General features: G+C 43.8%; 1 protein-coding gene across 5 annotated transcripts in view; it reads right to left on the bottom strand.

Moving 5' to 3' along the window:
• The window catches only part of LOC123997628 (spermatogenesis-associated protein 16-like), a 60693-nt gene that overhangs the window by 22804 nt on the left and 15717 nt on the right, over positions 1-22172 (bottom strand). For all 5 annotated transcript variants that reach the window (XM_046302061.1, XM_046302060.1, XM_046302062.1 and 2 more), the window contains 4 exons: positions 19726-19815; positions 5757-5841; positions 3330-3480; positions 1237-1389 (listed from right to left, as the gene is read on the bottom strand). In XM_046302061.1, coding sequence (XP_046158017.1) covers positions 1237-1389; positions 3330-3480; positions 5757-5841; positions 19726-19815 — 479 coding nt within the window. The remainder of the gene's footprint in view (positions 1-1236; positions 1390-3329; positions 3481-5756; positions 5842-19725; positions 19816-22172) is intronic.

The following is a 22172-nucleotide window of genomic DNA, read 5'->3' as shown; positions in this document are numbered from 1 at the left end:
AAACGTGGCTGGGTCTTTGAGCATGACAATGATCCCAAACACACCGCCCGGGTAACGATGGAGTGGCTTCGTAAGAAGCATTTCAAGGTCCTGGAGTGGCCTAGCCAGTCTCCAGATCTCAACCCCATAGAAAATCTTTGGAGGGAGTTGAAAGTCCGTGTTTCCCAGCAACAGCCCCAAAACATCACTGCACTAGAGGAGATCTGCATGGAGGAATGGGCCAAAATACCAGCAACAGTGTGTGAAAACCTTGTGAAGACTTACAGAAAATGTTTGACCTCTGTCATTGCCAACAAAGGGTATATAACAAAGTATTGAGATACATTTTTGTTATTGACCAAATACTTATTTTCCACCATAATTTGCAAGTAAATTCAATTAAAAATCCTACAATGTGATTTCTGGATTTTCTTTCTCATTTTGTCTGTCATAGTTGAAGTGTACCTATGATGAAAATTACAGGCCTTCCTCATCTTTTTAAGTGGGAGAACTTGCACAATTGGTGGCTGACCAAATACTTTTTTGCCCCACTGTAAATGCATAATACAGAAGCTAGATTTCTGTTCCATTCCAACAGTATCAATATTTCACCTCCCCTGCCCCCCTTGACGTAATGATTGCAAGATGACTGGGGTCAAATGACACATCCACTAATTCCAAAATTGACCAGCTGACTAATGTAATGAACTGAAAGCCTGTGGTCAATTTTCATACCATCATCCAACCTAGTGTTCTAAGCCTGCAGTACTGTGGTATGCAACAACCCTACCTGAATAGTCGCTAATAAATATTAAATGTCTCTCGGCAGCATTGCTGTTTGTTCATTCTGAGAATTGTGTGTCTGTTTTAGAGAAAGTGTGTGGGATCTCTTTGGTGTCGTGAGTATGAAGGTGCTGTGAGAACACAGAGCTGACAGTGTGACGTGATCACCAGGTCAAGGGTTAGGTGACAGTCATACCACTGTGTGATGTCAAGGGGGTTCAGTGACTTGGAACTGTCTGTCTGCATACTTCAATATTATCCATCATCTGCAACCACTTCAGAAAACAACTCTATCGACTCTCTCAGTTCTCAGAGTTACACGTTCATAATAAAACAAGCATGCTTCAACAGATGTACAAACTCCATTTTAAAACCAGGACAATAAAATCAGTGACTACAGCTGCTAGCAACAGACTTCTGTGTTCTGTGTGTGCCAGCAGTGTTAAACGTCAATGAGATGTACAGCATCTGTACCCGTAAAAGAGGGGCAGGTCCTGCTGGTGAGTTTGCTGAGGAAGCTGCCGTCTTGTCCCCTCCTGAAGCCCAGGGTGAGGACGTATTTCTGCTGGGTGGACGGGGGATTGCTCCAGTCTGTGGTCTGGGGCAGCAGGTGACCTCCACTGGGGTCTGGGGGACAGGCAGAGAGGAACAGGAGGGCTGGGTAATTAACATGAATACATTCAAGGTAAATCTTAATCTATTTATTTATTAGGTTAACTTCATCAATGACAGTGTACATCAAAGACATACAGTACATCTCAGAAGTGAGAAGTGGTACGTTGCACCACATTTAGTGAACAGCTCATTCCTCTCAAATCAATAGAATCCAATCAATATTTTTAGTATATGACCAATATAATGCACAGTATGTGTGAGAGACAGACTTGGGTATGCTGATTCTTCTTGAGTCTGTTGATTGCTATTCTCACAATGCTCTGACATACAAGTAGTGTCTTTATGTCTTGTAATGTTCTACAGGCCAATTCACCCATAAATATTAAATTCAAAACCACACACAAATGTCAGCCCTTTCATATTTTAATGCCTGTATGCATAGTATACCATAAATACGTAAAAATGGGGAAATTGCCTTTTTCATCCCCCGAGGCAAAGTTGACAGAAGCCACAGCGGGGGATGATGTGTTCTCCATGGAATTCCAATGATTGGATTACAACTAGGCTGCATCCCAAATGGCAATCTATACCATATTTAGTGTAATACTTTTGATGACAGTTCATAGGGAATAGGGACCCTACATAGGGAGTTGGGTGCTGGGTGCCATTGGAATTGGATAGCCTACTGTATTACCAGTGTCCCCCACAATGGCTGCTTTGCTCCCAAACCAGGTCACACATTTGGGTTGTTTTCATGGCATTGCTGACCCTTGGGTCAAAGTTACATTAATGCTATTAGCCTTAAAAGGATTCACCCCAGACAGACACTCACCCTCAGAGTGGTGATGGATGGATGATGAGTTCCCTGCTGTGTCTATGAATATAGAGTTACCCTTCAGCAAGACTCACTGAGTCTTATAATAGTAATACTGTAGCCTAGACTTTTGGAGCAACTCAAGTGAATGTTCCTCTTTTCTCTCTCGGTGTGTGTGTGTGTGTGTGTCTGTGTATATCTCTCCCTCCCCTGTGTGGTGGTGTTATTGATGAGGCTGGTCCAGAGAGCACTCCCCTCTCCTCTCTGACCACTAACCTGTGTCACCGGGGGTTACTGGTCTGGCTTGTTATCCTGGCTGGGTGGAAGCAAAGAACTGAGCACAACTTTAGTCAAGGCCTTCAGAGATCCTCAGCCCTTTTCGTCCACTGTCTCTGGGTACTACCCTTCCCTTCCCTCCTCCTTCCCCTCTTCTCCTCCCCTCTTCTGACCATTCCTGTTGATGACCTTCCTGGACACTACAGCTCATGCCTCACCCCATGGCAGTTTGAGAAATCGAACCTGTCTGCGGACATATGCACCATTCAGAGCCCATGTCTCAGTGTAGAGGGTAATTAAAGTGAGTCTCCAGAGGTTTTGTATTAAGTCCTGCATTTGAAAAAATATATATAAATGTTTTTTTTTGCAATACGTATAATACGTTAACGAATTCCAATTCGTACAATATCAATATGTTACGAATTTGTAAGTGCTTAAGATCACGTACTGCATCTTTAAGAGTTAATGGAACAGCACTTCTCAAATTGGAACACACTTACATGGGGGGGTAACCAGCTAATGTGGCTACACCACGGTAGAGGGCAGGTTATTTGATCTAGACAGGGATCTGTAGATATGCATTTGTTTTCGATAGGAGGGCATGGTGGAAAGATGAGGCAGGGCAGGCTAATTGAGGCACTGGTAGTGTGTGTGTTTGACCCCTGCTAGTCTGAGCTGCAGGCTGACAGTGAGGAGAACAGGCTACAGTACAGCCTCCTGCTGAGAGGAAGATCTGGGGGAGAACCATGTTCATCCCACTCACTCCTTCTACTGGAGGGAGCTCTATATCATTTCTAAAGGATGAATCTCATAGAGATGAGTCTATTCCTCGCTCCCATTCCCCCTGGTCTATATTCCATACCTGTGAACAGGTAGTCTGTGAAGGCAGGGTTCTGTTTCCTGAAGGTCTCCTCAGCCTTGGCGATGCAATCCCCCACGGAGTCCCCAGCAGAGCACGGGGTGTACATGACAGAGAAACCATCCTCCATGATGATCGCCTCGTCCAACAGAGCCTGGTATTGTGGAGTAGTAAGAGGCAGGAAAGAGAGTAAGAGAGGACCATTATCTAATTTCCTTATTTAAAAAACATATTTTACCCTTATTTTACCAGGTAAATTGACTGAACACATTCTCAACAACCTGAGGAATAGTTACAGGGGAGAGGAGATGAATGAGCCAATTGTAAGCTGGGGATGATTAGGTGACCGTGATGGTATGAGGCCTAGATTGGGAATTTAGCCAGGACACCAGGGTTAACACCCCTACTCTTACGATAAGTGCCATGGGATCTTTAACGTCCCATCCAAAAGACGGCACCCTACACAGGGCAATGTCCCCAATCACATTGGGGTATTTTTTTAGACCAGAGGAAAGAGTACCTCCTACTGGCCCTCCAACACCACTTCCAGCAGCATCTGGTCTCCCATCCAGGGACCAACCAGGACCAACCCTGATTAACTTCAGAAGCAAGCCAGCAGTGGGATACAGGATGGTACGCTACTGGCCTTACCCAGAGGTAGACACTCCTAAAATGATGAAAGTTACTAAATGCAGAGCTGATTGAATTGTTCAGGCTGCTACAAGAGCTGCTACAGTAGCTCTGCTGATTTGGCCATTCACGGTTACATTTGTTCTTACTGTTTTCTGTGCTTTGATGGACTGGGAAAAAAATGTATTGTAAGCAAGAAAATGTCTAAGAATTTTAAACATGGCTATGCTTTCCGTTGGGTTGTTGGGATGAATAAAACATTGCAACCGGGAAACTAACGGTTTTCCTGGAATAATCTATTCTCCATTTAAATCCACTCTGAATGAGAGGGAACAGATTATGGATTGAGGATTAACATGGCTTTGGTTTTACCATAACCTTTTACATTTGTCTGAAGCTAAAGGGAAATATTACCCTGCCAGACAATTCAGCTTTCCATCTACTTATTATTTCAGATGACATTAGAATAAACAGATTACAGTACTATGTCAATGAGTTCGTTTTGAGCTTCAGATCGCTAGCTAGCTACCTTATTAAATCACCTCTATTGATAAGTTAAGGAGAAAGAGCTGAGGCTTCATTAGTCTGACCACCCAGAGAAACACAACATTATCTCCCTATATTACTTAGGGAGATAAATGTTGTGTTTTCGCCCATTGATTCAATTATTTGGGGGTGTTCTGTTTTGATGGAGAATTTCTGAGGCATTTGTCAGCAGGCAAGAAAAAATGTATCACAACTAAACAAATGGGCCCTGAGATATTTTCTATTAACATTCATTTCCATGTGCGTGTTTAGTGAGAAAGTATTGCAATAAAATATGGAATGAGTTAGCTGTAAAGATGATCCATAAAAAGGCCATGCGATAGAAAAACAAAATGCCTCCTTGACGTCAATACCAGTCCGAAGTTTCTCCCCTGCTTATTTGACAAAGGAAACATTCAAAGTAGAAGTAGTGCGGTTCTAAATCTGTGGCCCTCACTGAGGGACTTGAAACCCACAGTGGGTAGAAGGCTGTGTGTGATGTTGGGAGCTAGTTTAAGGGCCGTCAGGATAAACACACACAGACGTATTGAAATTCACATGGGACGGAAATGAATAAAACGGAAGGTGCTTGATGTACTGAATACTAAAATCTATCCCGCACTCATCCCACTTCAAGCAAATGCAAATCAAGGCTCGATTTCAAGCGAATGCAGATCTGTACAAACCCACTTTCAAGGTCAAAAGCATTCATTTTGCCCTCCGAATTAAAAAAAAAAACTCTTCACCTTTCCACTGCTAAACTTGAAGTGCAGAAAAGCAACTTCAGCGAGTGTAATTCCCTCTGTTTGCATGTGTTCCTTCGCCAACCTCCAACATCTTATGGAAACTCATGTACAAAGCTTGGGGTTTATATTCAGTACCACATGGTTATGATGCTAGATATATGCAAGACAAGTAAAGACGGGAAAACATAGCAAAAACGTTACATGTATTCTGTCAATTCTGTAAATTGTGTGATAGTGGTTGAGGTCATTAAGGTTAAATTAGAGAGAAGACAATGTTTGTGTAACCATACAGTAGTCTCGAGGCTGATTCATTGGATGACCTTTGCTTGCCAGTGTTGAGGTTAGGTTCACTCGGTGCGACCCCGCTGTGCGTTGGTTCATTATAAACCGTTTACTGCTATGCAGCGTTCTGCCTGATTGATATGCAAAGAGCTACCTCAGTCGGCAGTCTTTTAAGTAATAATCATTCATTGAGCTTTTGATTGGGCGGTGGGCCCCTCGTCTCTGCTCTGGGGCCATCTGTTCTCACCTGCCAATACAGTTTGATGAGCTTGCTTATGTGTTCATCTGAGCCCCCGGACAGCCAGTACACCCAGTCAGCAATCATGGCACTCCTAATGACAAGGACAGAGAGACACAGAAACTATCAGACAAATTTCAATCAGGATGTTACACTCTGTGGGGAGAGAGGCACAAGAGAGACAGCACACACATTCAATAGCTAGGTGAAAACTGCATACACAATAGTCTAGCATAGCACAGCATGGCACAGGAGAGCAAAGCACCGCAGAGTCAAGCAGAGCACATACAAAGAGAGGTTTTCATTCTTCTAAAATGGAACAGCATAGCACTGATAACATTATCAAAAGAACCATCTGCAGCAATATCAAAAAGTCAACCAAAATAGCAGACATAAGACCCAGTTTCAGTGTTTCTGGTGTCCCTGCGATGTAAGGATAAATATGTCAAGGGAAAAGTATTGCCTGGCATCCTGCCATTCAAAAACCTTTATGTCGTTATTGTGTATTTGTCCCATGTTCTCAGAATAACCAGGTTGCCAACAAAAACAAAAGAGGAATGAATGGCACATGACATGATACAAAAAAACAACATAAGGGACTGAAAAAGCATTCTACCACGTTTAGTCTTGGGAGCACTATGCCCGTAAGTGGACCTTGCACATTTGAGTAACTGCATAGCGTAAACGATCACAAGGTCAGGTATTGTTTGTTTTGCAAAGAGTACCTTTGGGTTACTTTAGCATGCCCCATTTATATCCAATGCCCGTCCATGGCTGGGGGCTCTGTATATGGCACACTGTGTCGCCTTACAGATGTCACATCTGATAATGCATAAATCCTCCACAAACATGTTCAACCAATCATCTGTGAAAGACCCTTAAAATCATCCCACCATGCAGTCACACTCCTGTCTGTCTCTACTACACTACCTCTATACTCGTGGAGGCACATTGGATTTGAGTTTTTATTCTTAAGACACTGTGGTAACATAACTGTAAAATAATTTTCAGTGCTTTGGTAGAAAGTGACACAAGCCGCCAGAAGAACACATCACATTTGTCAAATTGATGAAGCAACTCTCTGATTTTACATCAAAGATTTATTCTCTTTTTGGCTGATGTTTGGCTCCCCACCAGAGAAGAAGCTACCAATAAATTATCTTAAGCGTTGGTACTTGTTGGGACAAGGGCTGGAAGAAAGAGGCTGAGTGGTGATGATGATAATAATAATATTCTAGGGGCGGTAACCGAAAGGTTGCTGATTCGAATCCCTGAACCGGCAAGGTGGAAAAAAAATCTACCGTTCTGCCCTTGAGCAAGGCAGTCCACCTCCGACAACAATTGCTCCCTGGGCGCCGATTAAGGCAGCCCCCCCGCACCTCTCTAATTCAGAGGGTTTGGGTTAAATGCGGAAGATACATTTATGTTAATTGCATTCCGTTTTTGACTAGGTATGCCCCTTTGCCCTAGTTGCAGTTCAACCCTGTTGGCACTGGCCAGGTCTCTAGCAGCTAGGATCATGCCTTGGCCCGCCAGGTTGCTGTCTCCCCTGCTTCCAACAATCTATACAGTGGCTGATGGCTGCCAGATGTGCTGTGATCACTGAAAGATAATCCCAGTAATTGGTCATGATTGGTTCATCTGACAGTGATGATGATGGCTCAGCTCTAAGGGATGGATGGATGGGCCAGTGGGCCTGGATTGCCAGAGAGAGAGAGAGGCCAGGCATGGTTGAAGTCATCATCACAGCCACAATCAATGAACCTCATGAGAGCACTGGTGTGTGTTTGAGAAAGGAAAACCCAATTGCACTCCCCAAAGAGTGAAGCAACTGATTTTCCATTGTTGGACCAGCCTCTATTGACTACAGCGGAGGTTAGGACTCATGCCTGGTTAATGGGCGTGAAGTCCATCTAGTAAGCCCTAGAGTCTTAGCATTCCCACAACAATTAAATGGTCAAATGCATTGGTAGCTTTCAATGTACAATCAGAGTGCTAACTCTATGCGATCTCTACAATAAAGCCAAGATTGCGAGAAGCCTGCATCTTGGATTTCCCCCTCATGAAGCATTCAATGGAATGCTAATTGCTGGCATAGTTTGCATATAGCATGAAGCTGCATATAGAAACAGCTATTGTTTGGAAGCAGAGTGCCATAGTCATCTCAGTTTAAAATATGTTATCTTTGTTACAGAGTGAGAGCAAACATCCATTTAAAATCCTGTCATGCCACTCTTGTAACAGAGAGAGCTATAAAAACAGGTTTGCCAATAATGTCAATTGACCCCTTAATCCCCTTTTCTGAGGGTCCAAGGTAACAGGGATGATTAGATCAATAGCTCCCTTACATGAGAGGCCCTGTCTATTGAGTGATGTCATAGAAAGTAGATGTGGCTATCACAAGCCTTTTAAAAACATCTTCAAAACACTTGGAATTGGAAACCGTTCCGGTTGCACTGTGACCGCCCTATGAGACTAGCCTGCTGCCTACAGCCCCTCGTCCACTTGATATCTCCTTTATGTCGATGCTGGCAGTCAATTTGACAGAGTTAAATTCAACAGGCAGACTGGGATTTGGGTTAATTTGAAAAGTTCCTGTTAGTGCTCTCACTCTGGCCACATGGGGGGTATGGACGAACAATAAGAGATTTGTCAAAGGACAGCATGACAACCTAAAAACAACAATCTCAAGACAGAAAAAAAACATTTGGGACCGGCCTGACCTCTCATATCAAGATAATGACCAGTCTGACAGCATGGGGCCGTTTGTGACGGCTGGCCTGAAAAAATGGCCAATGGCAGCTTGTGTAGAGACTTCACAATGTGACACCATTAAAGGCTAAGGAAGAAAAAAAAATAAACGAAGTGATGGGGAAGGTAAGAAGGAAGGCCACAGCAGCCCCACAGCACAGTGGACTACTAGGGGATGGTCAATTCATCATCACCACCAACTCCCTTCACACAGCAGCTCAGCCCAGGTAGCTGTACTGTACCACAACATAGACATAGATATGTTCTGATACTCAGGTGACACACCATTGTAAGAATGGTCTTTTAAATCTGCCGAAAATAACAGCCCAACCCCACACGCCACAGCTGCTCCATTAGCAGCACATGCATCTGTAGAGAATGGCGTTGTTTTCTACTGGTGTCAACATTCTACATACTCTCGGCTCCCGAGTGCAAAAGGTTTGGCATTCAACTCCTCTTTTCTCACACTAATCCGAGGTCTGTGCTTGGCAAATCAGATGTATGCATAATGGAAGACTAAAGTGAATTGTATAAGAAAATGAGTTAGTGGTGTGTACAGGATATTTTTCTCTCCATTCACCAGGCACTCAGTAGCCTACCTCCTCTAGTTCCCATAATCATGGCATACATGTGTCTATTGATATACATTTGATTTGATTCATTAGGATCCCCATTAGCCAACGCCAATGGAGACAGCTAGTCTTACTGGGCTCTGACAGAGAACAAAAAATACATTAGACAAAAGACTTTACATACATTTACAAATATTAAAATGTAGTCTGTGAGCGTGTGTGCATCTTTCAGTTACACATACATGTCAGTACATACAACAAGTAGCGCCCACGGGGGAGAGGTGTGGTGCCGTGAGGTGTTGCTTTATATGTTTTTTTAAAAAGCAGGTTTGCTGTTCACTTGCACTATATGAGATGGAAGGGAGTTCCATTCACTCATGGCTCTGTATAATACTGTACGTTTCCTTGAATTTGTTCTGGACCTGGGGACTAAAAAAAAACTGGTGTCTCGTGGGGTCAGTGCTTTGTGTAAGTGCAAACAACTTGCAATTTCCAACATGTTTCTTATTAAAAAAAAAAGAAGTGAAGCAGTCAGTCTTTCCTCAACTCTAAGCCAAGAGAGACTGGCCTGCAGTGGCGGTTCTAGCTTGTATGGCTCCCTGGGAGAACCCCACCTTCAGCTACCCCACAGCCAACAACAAGCACAATTCTGCACTAACTGTCATTTTTAATCAGACAACATTTAAAACTATATAAATATAAAAATATATACATAAGACACATACATATCAAAAAGTAACAAAGACAAATAGAAACAAATTGAAGTATATAAATACAAATACAGAACATCTAATTATTACACGATTACCATATTCCTAACAAAAAACACACAAAAAACTAAATTGCACAAATCCTATATCACACAAATACACAAATAGAATAACACACTTATAAAGAAGAGAACCTGATTATTACACTATTGCACTTCAAACAAGAGAAACAAACTAAATTGCACAACTGCCATCTAAACCCTGACCTTTCTCGCCTTCCTCGATTCAAAGTAATCAATTATATCATCATAAGAAATCTGCCCAGCAATTGCATGGTTAATACTGATGACAGCAAGGCCACTAAGGCGTTCCTGTGGCATGGTGGACCTCAGGTAGGATTTGATGAGCTTCAGCTTTGAAAAGCTCCTCTCTGCTTCAGCTACGGTCACTGGAAGAGTAAGTCAAATTCTGAGAGCAGTCCATAAATGTGGATACATTTCTGAGAACTCCCTTTCGTGTATAAATATCAGCAGCTCAAGCAGGGTCATTGTCTTTTTTTCTTTCTTTTCCTTTAATGTTTAGGAAAGGCGTGCCGCTAGCGGGACACCTCGACAACATCCGGTGGAATGGCAGAGTGCCAAATTCAAATGCTGCCTGATACCTCAGTGCCTCTCTCACCGCTGCTGCCTGATACCTCAGTGCCTCTCTCACCGCTGCTGCCTGATACCTCAGTGCCTCTCTCACCGCTGCTGCCTGATACCTCAGTGCCTCTCTCACCGCTGCTGCCTGATACCTCAGTGGCTCTCTCACCGCTGCTGCCTGATACCTCAGTGGCTCTCTCACCGCTGCTGCCTGATACCTCAGTGCCTCTCACCGCTGCTGCCTGATACCTCAGTGCCTCTCTCACCGCTGCTGCCTGATACCTCAGTGCCTCTCTCACCGCTGCTGCCTGATACCTCAGTGCCTCTCTCACCGCTGCTGCCTGATACCTCAGTGCCTCTCTCACCGCTGCTGCCTGATACCTCAGTGCCTCTCTCACCGCTGCTGCCTGATACCTCAGTGCCTCTCTCGCCGCTGCTGCCTGATACCTCAGTGCCTCTCTCACCGCTGCTGCCTGATACCTCAGTGCCTCTCTCACCGCTGCTGCCTGATACCTCAGTGCCTCTCTCACCGCTGCTGCCTGATACCTCAGTGGCTCTCACCGCTGCTGCCTGATACCTCAGTGGCTCTCTCACCGCTGCTGCCTGATACCTCAGTGCCTCTCACCGCTGCTGCCTGATACCTCAGTGGCTCTCTCACCGCTGCTGCCTGATACCTCAGTGCCTCTCTCACCGCTGCTGCCTGATACCTCAGTGCCTCTCTCGCCGCTGCTGCCTGATACTTCAGTGGCTCTCTCACCGCTGCTGCCTGATACCTCAGTGCCTCTCTCACCGCTGCTGCCTGATACCTCAGTGCCTCTCTCACCGCTGCTGCCTGATACCTCAGTGCCTCTCTCACCTCTGCTGCCTGATACCTCAGTGCCTCTCTCACCGCTGCTGCCTGATACCTCAGTGCCTCTCTCACCGCTGCTGCCTGATACCTCAGTGGCTCTCTCACCGCTGCTGCCTGATACCTCAGTTGCTCTCTCACCGCTGCTGCCTGATACTTCAGTGGCTCGACACTTAACTTTACTCTTCCACCTTGTCTCAGTCCACATCTTCAAAGTGATGTCCACATGTTTTTTCAGGATGGCCCATCACTGTGTGGAGGCTGATAACAAGGTGTACAGTTTGTGTAAGATGCCAAAGTAACCTGTGGCATCAACAGAACTTTTAGCAGCATCAGCCACAATCGGGTTCAATGTGTGAGCCCCACATGGTATAAATAGAGCTCTTGGATTCATTTCCAGGAGTCTGGATTGGACACCTTTGTTTTTGCCTCATATGTTGGCCCCATTATCATAGACTGTCCTCTGCAGTCCTCAAAAGTCATTTTTAGCTCTGCTAATCTTTTGAGAATCATGGGATCAAATGTTGGTTCCTCTGCCTCCAAAACCCCCATAAAATGTTCCTTTATGAAGTGCTCCTCCTCCTGACAACTGTTCAGTGTGGATGACAACTGAGGTGGAATCTAGAATGATAAGAGAATAATTTTGCCAGCTTGATGTCACGCACCATTATTGAAATAACCTTGCTGCTCAACAAATCAATGAGTTCATTCTGTATTTGGTGGCCAAGGTAGCTGGTGGTGTGACTCAAGGTCCATTTTTAGACACGGCTAAAGTGCTCTTTCATGACTGGATCAAATTGTGCCATCAGTTCAACCTCCTTGAGGAAATGTCCATTTGATGGAGAGTACATTGTTTCTGTGTGTCCCCTTAGTGCCAGATTTCTAATTGTCAGACTGCACAATAGCAGTCAGACGTGTCCACACCTCTCTCCATCTTATCTTCTCATCCTCCATAAGTGCCATCTCATGTTTATTTGTTTCCCCTTTTTTGATCCTCATTGCCAGTGCTTTCCATGTTTTCATGCAGTTTTGGTGTTCTTGAACTGCTGTTGTGTGAAGTCCGCAACGAACTTGCATGTTTCCAGTTTGTCAGACCCGAGTTTTCTAAGAAGAAATTTAATTTAGCAAAGAGTTCGCAGCAGAAGAGGCTGTTGTTTCTTTCGGAATACACCAACCAAATTCTAGGGATTGTTTCACCACTCACCAAGGTCTTCCTGAAATACTGGTGGTGGCAACTTATTCCATCACTCTCATTCCTTGGGAAAACAGAGTTCGGTGGTACCTCACTTGGTTCTCGCAAACTAGTCGTGTCCGAATTCTGTCAGTCAGAACTGAAGGCCGGTCTGTAGACAGTGGTCCATCCTCAGCAGCAGGATTTGGTGGGAATGCATTTCTAATGGTGAGCACATGGACATTAGTTTACACACATTATTCACAGCATTTATAGTTTTATAGTGATGGAACATCCCACATACATACCCAGTAATAATCAAATCATCATTACCTACAATATGGAAACTTAAAACTTTGCAAAAGGGAAAGTATTTATTTTGTTTATGTTATGCAGGGATGTACACAAACACATGCGTGTGTACACACACACACACACACACACACACACACACACACACACACACACACACACACACACACACACACACACACACACACACACACACACACACACACACACACACACACACACACACACACACACACACACACACAATCCTGCTGGGGAGAAGTGGAAGCAAATGGGTCTTCATCCTCAGACTCAGACAACATTTGTGAAAACACCTGTGTGGCTGAAGAGGTAGATGGCTCCTCATCCTGGCCAATGCCAGAGGGTGCTCCAAAATATTTCAGAAGTGCCCCTGAATTTACATTGAAATACAGTATATGAGTCTGACACCCTAAATACATTTGTTGCACATTTAAATATATGTCATTATGCACAATTCATAAAACTTTCAGAATAGGAACCACATGAACCATACAACCAACCTCCTCGGCTAATACTAGGCATAAGACACCCCAAAAGACTCAATATATCACAAAAGATACAAAATATCAGCATAATATAGACATCTTCTAAGTACATTTACATTTAAGTCATTTAGCAGACGCTCTTATCCAGAGCGACTTACAAATTGGTGCATTCACCTTATGACATCCAGTGGAACAACCACTTTACAATAGTGCATCTAAATATTTTAAGGGGGGGAGGAGGGGTGAGAAGGATTACTTTATCCTATCCTAGGTATTCCTTAAAGAGGTGGGGTTTCAGGTGTCTCCGGAAGGTGGTGATTGACTCCGCTGTCCTGGCGTCGTGAGGGAGTTTGTTCCACCATTGGGGAGCCAGAGCAGCGAACAGTTTTGACTGAGCTGAGCGGGAACTGTACTTCCTCAGTGGTAGGGAGGCGAGCAGGCCAGAGGTGGATGAACGCAGTGCCCTTATTTGGGTGTAGGGCCTGATCAGAGCCTGGAGGTACTGAGGTGCCGTTCCCCTCACAGCTCCGTAGGCAAGCACCATGGTCTTGTAGCGGATGCGAGCTTCAACTGGAAGCCAGTGGAGAGAGCGGAGGAGCGGGGTGACGTGAGAGAACTTGGGAAGGTTGAACACTAGACGGGCTGCGGCGTTCTGGATGAGTTGTAGGGGTTTAATGGCACAGGCAGGGAGCCCAGCCAACAGCGAGTTGCAGTAATCCAGACGGGAGATGACAAGTGCCTGGATTAGGACCTGCGCCGCTTCCTGTGTGAGGCAGGGTCGTACTCTGCGGATGTTGTAGAGCATGAACCTACAGGAACGGGCCACCGCCTTGATGTTAGTTGAGAACGACAGTTTGTTGTCCAGGATCACGCCAAGGTTCTTAGCGCTCTGGGAGGAGGACACAATGGAGTTGTCAACCGTGATGGCGAGATCATGGAACGGGCAGTCCTTCCCGGGAGGAAGAGCAGCTCCGTCTTGCCGAAGTTCAGCTTGAGGTGGTGATCCGTCATCCACACTGATATGTCTGCCAGACATGCAGAGATGCGATTCGCCACCTGGTCATCAGAAGGGGGAAAGGAGAAGATTAATTGTGTGTCGTCTGCATAGCAATGATAGGAGAGACCATGTGAGGTTATGACAGAGCCAAGTGACTTGGTGTATAGTGAGAATAGGAGAGGGCCTAGAACAGAGCCCTGGGGGACACCAGTGGTGAGAGCGCGTGGTGAGGAGACAGATTCTCGCCACGCCACCTGGTAGGAGCGACCTGTCAGGTAGGACGCAATCCAAGCGTGGGCCGCCCCGGAGATGCCCAACTCGGAGAGGGTGGAGAGGAGGATCTGATGGTTCACAGTATCGAAGGCAGCCGATAGGTCTAGAAGGATGAGAGCAGAGGAGAGAGAGTTAGCTTTAGCGGTGCGGAGCGCCTCCGTGATACAGAGAAGAGCAGTCTCAGTTGAATGACTAGTCTTGAAACCTGACTGATTTGGATCAAGAAGGTCATTCTGAGAGAGATAGCGGGAGAGCTGACCAAGGACGGCACGTTCAAGAGTTTTGGAGAGAAAAGAAAGAAGGGATACTGGTCTGTAGTTGTTGACATCGGAGGGATCGAGTGTAGGTTTTTTCAGAAGGGGTGCAACTCTCGCTCTCTTGAAGACGGAAGGGACGTAGCCAGCGGTCAGGGATAAGTTGATGAGCGAGGTGAGGTAAGGGAGAAGGTCTCCGGAAATGGTCTGGAGAAGAGAGGAGGGGATAGGGTCGAGCGGGCAGGTTGTTGGGCGGCCGGCCGTCACAAGACGCGAGATTTCATCTGGAGAGAGAGGGGAGAAAGAGGTCAGAGCACATGGTAGGGCAGTGTGAGCAGAACCAGCGGTGTTGTTTGACTTAGCAAACGAGGATCGGATGTCGTCGATCTTCTTTTCAAAATGGTTGACGAAGTCATCTGCAGAGAGGGAGGAGGGGGGGGGAGGGGGAGGAGGATTCAGGAGGGAGGAGAATGTGGCAAAGAGCTTCCTAGGGTTAGAGGCAGATGCTTGGAATTTAGAGTGGTAGAAAGTGGCTTTAGCAGCAGAGACAGAGGAGGAAAATGTAGAGAGGAGGGAGTGAAAGGATGCCAGGTCCGCAGGGAGGCGAGTTTTCCTCCATTTCCGCTCGGCCTTCCGGAGCCCTGTTCTGTGAGCTCGCATTGAGTCGTAAGTAAGCCTACAGCATTGGAAATTCCTCTTACTGAGCTCAGGACATAGGTCACACAATAACAGAAAACATTTATGATGTCACCTCAATGAAAGTTAACAAAATCAATAATGTGCTATTTAGGTTGTAATCGTTTTGCTGCAGGCTACACACATTATCATGATGAAACTGTGTGAAATGATATCTAATACTATGTAAGCTAGTTGGACAGAAAACGGAATATTGTCACCCTATGTGTAATAGCATAGCAAGCAACATAGGCTAACAAATAATAGTGTTATACTAGCCTATTTCATGACATGCATAATATTATACTCATAAAGAGAGGACATAGCTGCATACCTTTATCTTTTGCGCGTTTCTCTCTTCTTCTTTCCTCTTTTTCCTAAACTGGGCACCTGATGGCTTAGACATTTTCTTATCCATTTGTGTTGATTTGGCACTCGAGCATCAATACATTACCCATCCCCCAAAACTGTCAACCAAGAGTCAAGACTAAAACAATTCACCTTGGTGGTGTGCAGACCGGTTTTATATTATTCTTAACGATTTCGCACAAACCATTTCATAGTGCGACTGATTTTACTAATTGCATTAGTACTGTACAAAGTTAGAGGTGAGCTATTTGATATATTCCCCCACTCCCACAACCTCAGGCTTCCAGTGGGGAGACCTGAGGTCAACCTACCCCCACCCTCCTCCCCAGCTCGTACTTCTGAATGGGAGACCTTCCCAGGCAGTAGCCTGCCTAGCTCACAAACTACAATCAGGGTGCCCACTCTGACAAGGTTAATTGACCCACAGTCCCACATGGTGACATGATATCACTGAAGTGACGTGCAAATGAGTGATAGAAAACCAAATTACGCAAATGTCACCATTTGGGCAAATGCCCATGTCGCCCATACCTAAATCCGCCACTGCCGGCATGCATAGTATTAATATTAGCCATCTGATTACAATGAAGTAGTTCTTTATAAATGGAATGCACATTAGCGGTGCGCTGGTCAGCTGTTTGTTCACCAACACGCAATTGCAAATAATCCATCTACAACTGCCCTACTGTGCTAAAGTGAAAATGCCCGACCCTAACCTGCAAATATAGAAAATGATCTGTAGGGGTGCAGGATTTATTTAGCCTAATTTAGATATTTTTCTGCTTATAATTATGGAATTTTGGTAGGCTATTTGTTAGTCTATAATTAAATACATGCACCTTCTCTCCTGTCTTTGTACGTTTCCCTAGAAGACTAAATAAACCCTTGCTCACTAGAATAGGTCCTAAATGAGAGAAAGAATGCTTCAATCTAGTTGCCGTCGGTAAAGTTCCTCTGCCTTCTCTGCTTCTTTCACAGAGCAAAGACGTTTAGGGACCTCTGGGGGAAAAAAATGATTGGGGGGGGAATGTCTAAATAACATCAGTTTGACCAGTTGTGAGAAAATAGAAAGCTGTGAAAAGAACCCAACATGTTTCTGATAAGATTTCAGTTCGGCTTGGACACATGTTTCATGTGGTTGAAATACTATCAGCTTTTATGCTTATAAAGATAGCACCTCTCAAGATGCTGAAACGAAGAAATCATGTTTCTCCACTCCTGAGTCAGAATGTACATTTGGTGTACCATTTTACTGCAAGAAATGCTTAATTCTACAGGAGTTCATATTAAGACTATGTGAGAAGTTATAGACCTACAGTCAGTGTCCATATTTCAGTTTCCATTGTACCCATCTGAACAGTAGGCTATAGTTCCCTTCTCGTGCCATAGGCTTCTTTTGAAGTCCCCATCTTGTGACTGTCAAATTTCTACAGCGCCTCACAATCATCATTCACATAACATAGGCACTGCTATCATCCTCTTTTACCACTTCATCAAATCTTTCCCAAACATTACTTTTCTGGCCCTCTCTTCTCTTTATTTTCAACTCTCAATTTCACAGCTTTCGCTTTTTGAATTAAAAACACAGACATTGTCCTTTTTGCCTCAGTGGATAGACCTTAACTTTTGCTGCCCGATTGGCGTGTATGCTATCTGGCGCGTGTAAAGTTAGGGCCTGAAGCTTAGACATACGTACTAATGCCAGTTAGACAAAAAATAATGAAAGAAAAACATTTATAGATTTTTAAAAATGTATTGTTTCAACCCGACCGCCACCTACCCGCCCTTCATCCACACAATATTCCATGACCCTTAACCCACCCACACCGCGGATATAACTGTGGGGACTGCAGGTTATGAGTCAACCTGCGGATCACTAATGCACATAATGACCACATTTGTCAAGTGATAAATGTTCCTACAAAATGTAAAACATATTTGCCAAAAACGAGGCTATTAGGATCACTGCAGCATTGTATGGGTATTCAATAATTCAGAGCCACTCTATTCAATCAATTTCTGTGCCAACGCAGTTTGACACTAGAGAGAGGAAACCATGACCCTTAATTGCTTAAATGGACAAATTCCTTTGTCTAAAATCCCAGTCTTCACAGAGCCTTTTTCCTGGGAAGAAACCCTCTACAGGAGAGACATGTTATAGCATACGAGTGGTCAAATAAACATTCCTATTCAATCTTCAAGGTGGCAACCTGTAATGTAATTGTCTGCAGATGACTGTCCAATGATGGAAAGTGCACCAAATGTCAGGAAAATTGCAAGGCACAATTCAGTGGAGGCATGGCGAGAGCCTTCTACTAGCAGGATTTCTTCATGGAACAAAGGGGAGAATCCATCACATTCTCACTACCATCGGCATATAAAAGAACAGAACCATTAAATGAATATTAAATGAGATTGATGTTCGTTAATTATCTTCCCACCTGAAACGGCTTAAGGAATGCATTCACTTATCCATGTAATTAGCTTTGATATGGCTTTATATCATTTCCAAGAAAATGGAGTGCCTTATAAGCAAGGCTAAGCACAAAATCTCTTGAAATTCCAAAACAAAAAAAGGTTTTAGTCTATTGTATGACAAAGATTCCATTGTAGCTCATACACCTACTGTACCCAGAGAGGTACACACAAGCAATCTTTACCAATGTGCCATCCAGAAGACACAGTTAATCAGTTATTTTCAGCAGGCCAAGATTATGGCTGCTTTTCTCAGAGGTAGCCAAGCGGTTAAGAGCGTTGGACCATTAAGCGAAAGGTTGGTGATTCAAATCCCAAGCCGACTAGGTGAAACTGCTGTCAATGTGCCCTTGAGTAACGCACGTAACCCTAATTGCTCCTGTAAGTCGCTCTGGAATAAGAGTGTCTGCTAAATGACTCAACTGTAAAATGTCATAACAGAAACAGCATATGCAATGCCTTGACAAGGTGCATCCCTCAGTTCACTAATCTACGATGATTTGAGCCTAGGCAAAGATGCTGATTTTCTGTTTTGGAGTGTCCAGGACAGAGCAGTGTCAGCATTGGCTGACCTGAGGGGAATGGACAGGAGTCAGACGTGTCCGGAGGAGAGACAGAGCACTGTCCACTGCCTGTGTCCTCCTCTCCCTCTCCTCCCTGGATCCCTGACAACTGTACTGTAGCCATTCAGTTCAGGCCCAATGCCAGAACCCCAACACAGAGACCCAAGAAAAGGCAACTGACCTTCCCATTGACTGTTTATCAAAGCCCTAATGCACACGGAAAACTGCTAAATACATGAGGCCCTTTTATTTTTGTATTAGTAGGCAGGTCGCTAAATTTTGATTTAATTGGTCCCCCAGACAATTCAAAAGAAGAGGGATGGAGGGGGGAAAGAGCGAGAGAGATTAACCAAACTTAACCTGCTCTCTGCTCCAGCCCATTCCAATGATGTGGTTCGATAATGATGAAACAGGAAGGGACATTAACAAAATAAATAGCAGACAGTCGGCTGTGGCTCTGGAGCCCTTTGAGATTTATTCCCTCCTCATTCAATATAGAATAAGCACCGTCATATGTAGGGAACTACTGGTGGACACATTAACAACACCGGAGCTGTAGGAAGTGATGGCTTCTAGTATCTGGGTTATGGCAGCGTTAGAAGAGAATGTAATTATGAGTCTAATTGTCCTCTACCCACTACTCATACTACAGTGAGCAGTTAGTATTTATGTGTCTCCATGAACATATTTTTCCTGGAAAAGACGGATCCAACAGTCGGCGAGCCGATGTTACAACCCGCTGACTGGACATGTGTTCATCCTCCCTCTGTAAATGACTTGGGGCTTTAGCCAAAGTTAATCTATCTTCATTTCCTGTGGAGGACCCCCTCCTCACACCCTAGCATTTACCACCAACTCTTACCTCGCCGCAGCACATGGGTTCCCCAGCAGTCGATACACCATGGCCTGGCGCAGATGGTGGCGGAAATAGATGGGGTTTAGCTGGATGGCTCTGGGAAAGAACAAAGAGAAATAAAAAGAGAGAGATTCAACCAGTTCAGAATGGTCCATAGTTTCATTGTCTGAGAGTCTGTTTAAACGTACTTGCCTCAAAAACAGCCTTTCTTTGATGCCTGGTGGTTACATTGTACAAATAAATTAAAACAACATATTGCTGAGTTGTTCTTTTGGGTCACTTAAAAGGGGAAAATATTGTTGTCATTATGCTGAGTTAGAGTGATTTTGGCTGAGGCTGTTTCAGACAAAGAAATATACTTTTATGGCAGATCAGTTATGGAGATTTATGAGGTAATCATAGAATGAAATGTTCAATGGGAGCGAGGAACTGTGATGCAAGAAGGGAAAAGAATTAAGGTCTGATAGATTTAATGTGAAATGTGAAATTACTCTGTGCAATTATTGTTCCTGATGTGCCATTTTCTACAAGCCTTGTCCTCTTAAGGCTAGGCTTAAAAAGACACATCATCAAGATAACTACTGTAAAGCAAAATGAAATAAACAAATTAAATGATAAACATTTTGCTGGTAGAGTATGTTTGACAGTGGATTTAGAAGTGGACATTATTTATTTTTTTCACTTTAACTTGATTGGTCAACTCCCCCAGCCCTCCTGTATCAATTTACATAATTTGTTTCCTTTTGGGTTCCTGCAGTTCAGTGTTGTGGCACTCTAACTTTACCCACTCAGAGGGCTGTATGAAAACAAAAAAATTGTCATCAAATATATGGGATAAAAGAAAGGAACTCAGTTGGTGAGGGATAAATATTGCACCATAACAATTAGAGACCTTGAAGAGTATGAATTTGTAAATAAATAGTTAACATGTAAAAAGGCAAAAAAATGTGCTCAACCACGCAATATAAGGTACTATAAAGTATGAAGATTTTATTTTTATGCAAATACTTATATTGGTGAATACAATATTGCATTGTTGACAACACACTATATTATGCAACATAAATTGGTGAAACTGCATTTCATGCCCCTTGAAGTCATTTAATCCATATTCAGATGAAATGTCGCCTCTAAAATAATGCCTATAATATGAATTATCTCAAAAGGTAGTCTGAACATGTGTGAAACATGTTGGAAAAACCTGGATCATTTCAAAATGCACTATACACTGAGTGTACAAAGCATTAGGAACACATTTCCACTACATAGACTGACCAGATGAATCCAGGTGAAAGCTATGATCCCTTAATGAGGTCACTATTTAAATCCACTTCAAATCAGTGTAGATGAAGGGGAGGACACAGGTGAAAAATGATTTTTAAGCCTTGTAACAATTGAGCCATGGATTGTGACTTGGCACCGAGTACCATACCTCGTTCAAAGGCATTTAAATGTTTTTTTTTGTCTTGCCCTCAGAATGGCACACAATGATATTCGGAAATAAGCACAAATCAGATGGGATGGCATATCGCTGCAGAATGCTATGGTAGCCATGCTGGTTAAGTGTGCCTTGAATTCTAAATAATTCACTGACAGCATAATCAGAAAAGCACCCCCACACAATCACACCTCCTCCTCCATGCTTCACAGTGGGAACCACACATGTAGAGACATCCGCTCACCGACTCTGTGTCTTAGAAAGACAGGGGTTGGAACCAAAAATAAAAATTCAGACTCATCAGACCAAAGGACAGGTTTCCACCGGTCTAATGTCCATTGCTCGTGTTTCTTAGCCCAAGCAAGTCTTCTTCTTATTAGTGTCCTTTAGTAGTGGTTTCTTTGCAGCAATTCGACTATAAATGCCTCATTCACTCTGAATGAGGCCTTCACTCTGAACAGTTGATGTTGAGATGTGTCTGTTACTTGAACTCTGTGAAGCATTTATTTGGGCTGCAATTTCTAAGGCTAAGTAATGACGGACTGTCATATCTCTTTACTTATTTGAACTGTTCTTGACATAATATGGACTTGTTCTTTTACCAAATAGGGCCATCTTCTGTATACCACCCCTACCATGTCACAACACAACTGATTGGCTCAAACGCATTAAGGAAAGAAATTCCAAACACCTGTTAATTGAAATGCATGCCAGGTGACTACCTCATGAAGCTGGTTGAGAGAATGCCAAGAGTGTGCAAAGCTGTCATCAAGGCAAAGGGTGGCTACTTTGAAGAATCTCAAATATATTTAGATTCGGTAACACTTTTTTGGTTACTACATGATTCCATTTGTGTTATTTCATAGTTTTGATGTCCTCATTATTATTCAATGTTGAAAATAATAAAAATAAAGAAACATTCTGCAATGAGTAGGTGTCCACACTTTTGTCTGGTACTGTAAATATACATATATTTTTCAAGAAGAGACAGTTAAAGGGTTAAACAGAAAAGGAG

This window comes from Oncorhynchus gorbuscha, linkage group LG15, assembly GCF_021184085.1.
Source record: "Oncorhynchus gorbuscha isolate QuinsamMale2020 ecotype Even-year linkage group LG15, OgorEven_v1.0, whole genome shotgun sequence".
Classification (NCBI taxonomy): Eukaryota; Metazoa; Chordata; class Actinopteri; order Salmoniformes; family Salmonidae; genus Oncorhynchus; species Oncorhynchus gorbuscha.
This window is presented reverse-complemented; position numbering and strand designations above follow the sequence as displayed.